This window comes from Nannospalax galili, unplaced genomic scaffold (genome assembly GCF_000622305.1).
Source record: "Nannospalax galili isolate Female #2095 unplaced genomic scaffold, S.galili_v1.0 scaffold398, whole genome shotgun sequence".
In the NCBI taxonomy this organism is placed as follows: Eukaryota; Metazoa; Chordata; class Mammalia; order Rodentia; family Spalacidae; genus Nannospalax; species Nannospalax galili.
In genome coordinates this window covers 229,846-237,821 of record NW_008341813.1, presented here as the reverse complement: position 1 = coordinate 237,821, position 7,976 = coordinate 229,846, and the positions used below count along the sequence as shown (strand labels likewise).

Below are 7,976 nucleotides of genomic sequence, written 5' to 3'. Positions count from 1 at the left end.
TAGCAAGTTAAAGGCAAGCCTGAGCTAGAGATCTTGCCTCAAAATTAAAATGTGATAGAATGTCATGATAAGAACAATAGTGAACACTGATTGTTGTTACCAAATATTTATTGTATAAAATTATTTTTTGGATAATCCTGTCAACATTCTGCACTTGATACAATTATTCTTACATCATAAAGAAAAAAACTGAGCCATAAATTAGTTAATCAACCTGCCAGCATAATAGACCATGTGAAGTGAAAAATGGAGCTACATTATCAAGCTGGAGAGAGTGTCTAAAGCCATGCAATCGTTTTTCATTTCAAGGGTATCATTTGTTTTCCAAGCCCTCTACTTATCTTTGATTTGCATTCTGGTCCAGGAAACTGACACTGTTAAGGAGTGTAAAATGCTCTCATCCTGCCAGCCATTATGTCTGGAGCCAACAGCTCCAGCCTGACCCCGGAATTCTTTATCTTGAGTGGTATACCTGGGTTGGAAGCTGCACATGTCTGGATCTCCCTGCCATTCTGCTTCATGTACATGATTGCCGTTGTGGGGAACTGTGGGCTTATCTACCTCATTGGCCATGAGGAGGCTCTGCACCGGCCCATGTACTACTTCCTGGCCCTGCTCTCCTTCACCGACATCACCTTGTGCACCACCACTGTGCCCAACATGCTGTGTATATTCTGGTTCAACCTCAAGGAGATTGAATTCAATGCCTGCCTGGTCCAGATGTTCTTTGTGCACATGTTGACTGGAATGGAGTCTGGCGTGCTCATGCTCATGGCCCTGGACCGCTATGTGGCCATATGCTATCCCTTACGCTACACCACCATCCTCACCAACCCCGTGATTGCCAAGGTTGGTCTTGCTACGTTCTTGAGAAGCGTGGTGCTCATCTTCCCATTCACTGTCCTCACCAAGCGCCTGCCCTATCGCCACGGCAACATCATCCCGCACACCTATTGTGACCACATGTCTGTGGCCAAGGTATCCTGTGGCAATGCCAAGGTCAATGCAATCTATGGTCTCATGGTTGCTCTTCTGATTGGTGTGTTTGACATCTGCTGTATCTCTGTGTCTTACACTATGATACTGAGTGCTGTAGTAAGTCTGTCTTCAGCAGAGGCCCGGCACAAAGCCTTCAGCACCTGCACGTCTCACATCTGTGCTATTGTGATCACTTATGTACCTGCTTTCTTCACTTTCTTCACTCACCGTTTTGGAGGACACACTATTCCCCATCACGTACACATCATAGTAGCCAATCTTTATCTGCTTTTACCCCCTACCATGAACCCAATTGTTTATGGCATCAAGACCAAGCAGATTCGGGAAGGTGTAATCAAATTTTTACTTGGAGACAAAACTGGTACTACCTAAAACAAATTCATTTTAAGATCAAATACAGTTGCTTGCGATGGGAAGAAAACAGTGGAGAAGAGAGTGATGAACAGCGAATGTAATAGTATTAAGTCATTGAACATGAAAATTTTCTGAACTTTTTGCAAGTGGAGATTATGAAATATTCCCTCTGAGGGACGTTCTACCGAAGTGCAGAATGAAGAATTTAAAATGAAATGTACTTGATCTTTGTAGATTTTGTTTTTGTATGATGTTTATAAAATCACATCTTATGTGATTATAACTAATAAAAAGGGGAACAGAGGCCCAGTGTCAATCTGTGTGTTGTGTCTTAAAAAGATAAGCTTGTACTGAAGGACATCTGGGTACACTTGCTTGACTGGATGGGACTTAACGTATATGACGGAATACATGAGGACTGGTAGGGGGTAGGGGAGCATGGATGGAGGGGTCTAAATTTTATTAAGAACTGTTGTATGAAATTTAAAAAGGTCTATAAAATTTTTTTAAAAGATAAGCTTGCAGTAATGTGAATCTATCCTGTTCACTCCGTAACTGATAAATTGTACTTAGATCAAGTAAATTGTTGCTAAGGAAAACATGGACCCAGTGCTACAATATTTTGTAAGACAAGCTATAGCTTGATATTTTTTCAAATATCCTATAGTCAAACTATTTCTTAGCTTTAAAAATATGTTCTTCCTAGAATGTCTAGAGTATTCTGTTTTATTCTGAATATTCAGTTTATCACCTCCACAGAAAATGGATCTAGTTGTAATTATGTTATTGATCAAGAAAGTAAATATCATCAGGTTACTATTTTACTTAACAGATTTTAATTCATTCACTCTGTGATGGTTTGAATAAAAATTTCCCCCATAGACTCCAGGTATTTGGACACTTGGTCCCCAGTGTGTGGCGCTGTTTGTGGAGGTGTGGCCTTCCTGGAGGAAGGGTATCACTGGGGGTGGGCTTTGAGAGTTCTTAAGCCTTGTCAGGTTTCCTGACACTCTCTGCTTCCTGTGCCTGCTTGGAGATGTGGTCCCTCTACTTTCTGCTCTGACCACCTTTTCCCGCCATGCCACCCCCACCGTTATGGACCCTTATCCCTGGAACTGGAAGCTCAAATAAACTTTCTTCTATAAGTTGCTTTGGTCAGAGTCTTATCACAGCAACAGTAAAGTATCTAATCCACACTCATTCACTCATTTTTGAGACACTACTTGGCAAATATCATTAGCCACAAGCTGGATTTACTATGAGAGATGATTCCATGTCTCAGGATCTATGTATAGAACTGGTCAGGGAAATGACATGATACACAAATGAAAAAGAAGAGATAATGGATGCGTGTGGAGGAAAGAGACACCAGTAGGGAACAGTTTGGGGACATACTCTATTGGTTTTGAATTCAGCTGTTCCCAAGTCTTAAATTCTTCTTTATTTCTAAAGATTTGATATAAGCATGCTAGTGAATCTCTGTTTCTCTGTAAACATCCATATTTTTTCAAATATGACCAAGAAAATTTACCACAAAGATGTATCAAAATTAAATATACCAATTCTAAAACTAAAAGAATACAGCATTGTTTCTGATATAGTCTAACCATTTAATAAATTATGTTATTGTTTGTTAGTTATTGATTTTAACTCTCATTTATTCTGAATGCTGTAGTCTGAGGAGAAATCTCCCCAATGCAAAGGCAGTAAATAATTAGTTCCATGGGTGAGCTTTCGTTGACTTCTCACAAACATATCACTATTGGCCACTGGCTTTCTTGATGTCCGTATGTGTTTGGCTTTGTATCATTTACTGAGACACAATGATTACAAAACTGTATTGAATGAACTTTTCCTCTAGTAAAGTTGGAAATACCTTGAAATGACTATGATAAGATGATGGCATGCTGCTGGTACGACACAGATGATTACAAAACTAATGAAAACTGAATGAATGTTCATTGTAACCTTTCAAAGGTAGCAAGTTATGGCTTTACAGGTAAGGTAATGAAATAACACCAGATTAATCTTGAATGTATATGGCTATCCAAGAAGAAGCAGGAGAAAAATTAAGCACTACATATACAATGTTGACATTACATAAAGAATATCGTTTGTAGAGGCAAAGGTTTCAGAAAGGTGGAGGAGCAAAGATGTGGCTAGAAAGTAGTAGAAGTCCCATACAGAAGGACCTGGGGTGTGATCCTCAGCACGGTACCAGCCACACCAAGATCTGCATTTCCCTTTGAGTTAAGAAGTATCTCAGAATAACATTTAACCCTTATCTGCTGCTTGGTAATCACTGTCTTTGGTAGCTCAGACCTCCAACACAGACAGCCACTGCCTCTTAAGTCCTCACCCCATCTCCCCTTTCTCCTCAACTTTTTTCTCTTTCTGTAAAAATCCCAATTTTTCTACTTTCCACTTCTCCAGTCCACAAACCCAGGTTCTTTTGTGAACTTGAGGCCTTGGCAAAGTGGAAAGTCTATGTCTTCCTCTGGAATTAATTTATTTCAAGACATGAACTGTTTCTCATAAACACATACATAAATGTTTCAAGATTACAGTAGCCATAATAACACTAAAAAGATGCATTCATTTTCCAGATATGGTTAATACTGCATGCTCATGTGATCCTAAACCCAGATATGAATGTGATAATAAGCTGTACTCATTTACAGCAAGCGAACCAAGGTGCTGACACACTGAAAGTTTAATAGCATAATGAAAATAACAAAAAGGCAATTGGTAGAGCTGGGTCTACATGGAGGCCGTCTGCTTCTGGTATCTTTGATTTTACTGACTATAATATTCCAGACTATTTTTTCCATTTGGAAATGTAAAAAGGTTTTAGCATAATATTTATGGCAACAGTGGTGAACAGTCTCTAATAATAATCTTGCCCTATGTGAAGTGATAGTTCTTTAGAAAGAAGCCTTTAAAGTATAATGAACTGGACCAACATGAAGTCTCAGTGAATAGAAGCACCTGTTGTGCAAGCTTGCTGATCTCCGAGTTTGATCCCTGGAACCACAGTGGAAGGAAAGAACTGACTTCTAAAAGTTTTCTTCTAACCTCCACACACATGCCATGGTGTGCATACACTTATGCTCATCACATAACACAATAATAATAAATAAAATAAGGAGTTATGCCACATAGGGTGGTAACACTTCCCAGAAAAGTCAGAGACAGTCTAACAAAGTCCTAGAGCCAAGTAAAGGAAATATCCCTTCGTGTTTCTAGTCAGTGCAGTCTAGGAGACTCCCCAAACAATATTGGCTATTTCATTGCTTTGGTTGCCTCCCAGAACCTGAAGATAAGACTCTGTTGCTGAAGATACCATACACTTCAAACAAGAGGACATGGAGGAATCGAGCAGGAAATGACACTGGGGTCTTCTCCCTGAGTATTAGCTCTCATAGTATTGTGAAATGCTATGTAAGCTGTCAAGCCAGAAAAGTGACAAGTAGTCCTACCCAGATGTAAAGCCTATGAGCCCCAACAATGACCAACCTGGAAAGATATCCCCAACAGTGGAACAGTGGCACTTTTATCATAGTAGTAACCAACATCTGTCTAATTGGATATGCCTGTATTGTAAACATAACCAAACACCCATGGCTGGAGAGGTCATAGACTCTAGAGGATAACCTATTATTACCACTTTCCTAAATCAATGCAATTCTAAATGTATTTTAAATACTTCTCCTTATACCCACAGGTAAGTTTGGCTTTCACCCCTTGTCAAAGAACTTTCTTGCAGCAGATGGAGACTACTACAAAGATCCATTACTGGTCAAAATACAGAGGATAAGTTGTCGTGGAATGCCCATCTCCATTTGATACATCTACAACAAAACCCCTACACCTAAGGTTCAGGGAACATCATGGAAGAGAGGGTGAAAGATTGTAAGAACTAAAGGACCATGAACCCTGTTGCTAGTGAGTACTTTCTAGGCATGACAGGGAGGATGCACCCATGAAATCTCCTGAATATAGTTGCCTAAAGATCTGCATAATGACAATATTTGTCAATATGCCAGTGTGGATGAGGAAAATTTCTCAAGGTTCCAACCCTAGATGAACAGCTACAGGCAGTCAATGGCTGCTGAGGGAGGGGAAATTAGTTTTCTCCAGAGATGGGTACCCTGAGAGCTTACCCAATCCCAAGTGGCTGACCCTAAACATGTGTACGTATGAACAACAGTAAATGGACTTAGTAGGTAGTGTGTGTGTGTGTGTGTGTGTGTGTGCATTATCTAACAACAACAACAACAACAACAATAATAATAAGAGAAGAGGTCATGAATTTGAGGGGGACATGAGCGAAGTTGGGGGTGAAGAGAGAGGTAGAAATAATGTAAATAGAGTACTCATGTATGAAATTCTAAAGTATGTATTTGTGTAAATATTTCTGTGAAATATGATTTCATTTGGTTTGAATTTGTACTTAGCAGTGCAATTGCCGGATCACAGGATAGGCTTATTTTTTACATTTTAGGAGAAGAGCTACACTTTCTTCCAAAATGTATATACTAATACATAGTATCATAAACAGGGCACAAACCTTTGTTTTCTTCAAATCCTTTCTAACACTTAATTACCTTTTGTCATTTTTAAAATAGAGTAAAAATTAAGAGGGCTCCTTTTCAGAGTTAGTTGTGTATTCTGCCACATTTAAAAAATACCCTGGGGGGCTGGAGAGATAGATCAGCAGTTAAGAACACTGTTCTTGCAGAAGACCTGAGTTTGAATCCCAGCACCCACATGACAGCTAACAACTGTCTGTAACTCCAGTTCCAGGGGATCCGACAGCCTCTTCTGTCCTCCATGGACATTGCACGACATGGGTGCGCTTCCCTACATGCAGGCATAACAATCATACACATAAAATAAAAATACATAAAATATTTTTTTAAATCTTGGCAGCAGATATGGAGATGGCTCAGTTGGTAATGTGTTTGCCTTGAAGTCATGAAGACCTGAGTTCCATCCTTAGAATCCAAGTTTTTTAAAAAAAGTTGTGCATTGTAGCACATACTTATAATCCCAGTGCTGGATAAACAGAGACAGGTGGATGCCCGAAGCTTGCTGGACAACCAGCTTCACTTGCTTGGTGAGCTCCAGGCCACTGAGAGACCCTGTCACCAGAAGAAAATGTCAGCTGTTCCTGAGGCTGTTTTCTGTCCTCTACATACATGCACACACATAAGTATGTGCTAATAGACACACAAAGACATGCATGCACATGTACCCTCATATACACACATATTTTGTTATTAATGGAATAAAATTTTTAATTGTTATTTTTTTCTTTCAAACTGTATCCCTAACTTGCCTTTTGACTGAATTTTTCTCAGCTGAAGTTTCATTTTCTCATTCTCACTTCTATATGAGTTTAACCGGGTAATATGAGTTAAAGTTTTCTTTATTTATTGTTTTCCTGTTTCTAAAACTTTTGTTTTAATAACTATTTATTCAATCAAAATTTTATATGCACATATATTTTAATGTGATTATTATGTGACATATTATTTAATTTTTATTGAGATTTTATACATTTCATCAACAGCTATCTAATTGGACTTAAAATCCTCAATGGGAGTGGACTCACAGGTGGCAATGTAAACAGCCTAATACACATGGCTGGAAAGGTCACAAATCCCACAGAAAATTCTATTATGTGATATTTAAATACATTAAATACATTATGTAGCATTCAGTCAGGTTAAGCTTATTTACCTCCTCAAATATTTATTATATCTCTAGTAAAGCCACTCACAGTCCCCTTCTGGCTTTTTGAGATTAAAAGCACAAATTTGCTATGTATATTTTTGTTATGGTTCAGTGAGGACAATAGAACTTCTTACTCTTGTCTGTGAAAACTGAAAACAGCATTTCTTAGAGAAAACAATCTACCCTGTTGTGGGTAAACTAAAAGTATTGATGAGATAGTTGGGTCTATTCCATTCATGGTCATGCCCACCAAGGTTTTCACATCCTACCACAGAGATACTTGCTTATCCATGGTCATCACCCCTCTATTCACAATAGCTAGGGAATGGAATCAACCTAGATGTCCATCAACTGATCAACGGACAATGAAAACGTGATACATAGATACATATACATAATGGAGTTTATCAGCTACAAACTATAAAATTATAAAATTTTCACATAAATGAATGGATTGGGAAAATATTTTGAGTGGTGTAACCAGGGACAGAAAGGCAAATGCTGCAAGTCCTACCTCATTGGGGGGACCCAGATCTAATCTCTGATTTTGTGTGTTCAACTGAGTTTGTCTGTGGAAGTCAGGAAATTAAGGTCATCGAGAGAGGAACATTTTTAAAAATATATTTTTATTGAATTTTTGTGGATTTCATACAATAATTCTTAATTATATTTCACTTCCTTCCCTATCTGTAACCCCCCATAGTCCACCCACAGGGATTCATGCACATTGTCATATATGTTAAGTCCTATCCAGTTGTTTGTGTTGCCAGATGTCCTTTGGTGTGAGTTCATCTACTGGAGCCTGTTCAGCCCGTCTAGCATCACTCTCTTAAAAAAGTTCAACTCGGGTATGAACTATCCTTAACTCTAGTTCCAGGGCAATC

At 38.7% G+C, this 7,976-nt stretch overlaps 1 protein-coding gene across 1 annotated transcript; it reads left to right on the top strand.

Moving 5' to 3' along the window:
* The first annotated feature begins 414 nt into the window (after positions 1-414).
* Positions 415-1,371, top strand: LOC103737541 (olfactory receptor 52N2). Its single transcript, XM_008837361.1, has one exon. The coding sequence runs from the start codon at positions 415-417 to the stop codon at positions 1,369-1,371; it is 957 nt and encodes a 318-aa protein (XP_008835583.1).
* The last annotated feature ends 6,605 nt before the right edge of the window (positions 1,372-7,976 follow it).

Coding starts and splice junctions, on each gene's coding strand:
- LOC103737541 (XM_008837361.1), top strand. CDS start 415: ATGTCTGGAGCCAACAGCTCCAGCCTGACCCCGGAATTCTTTATCTTG.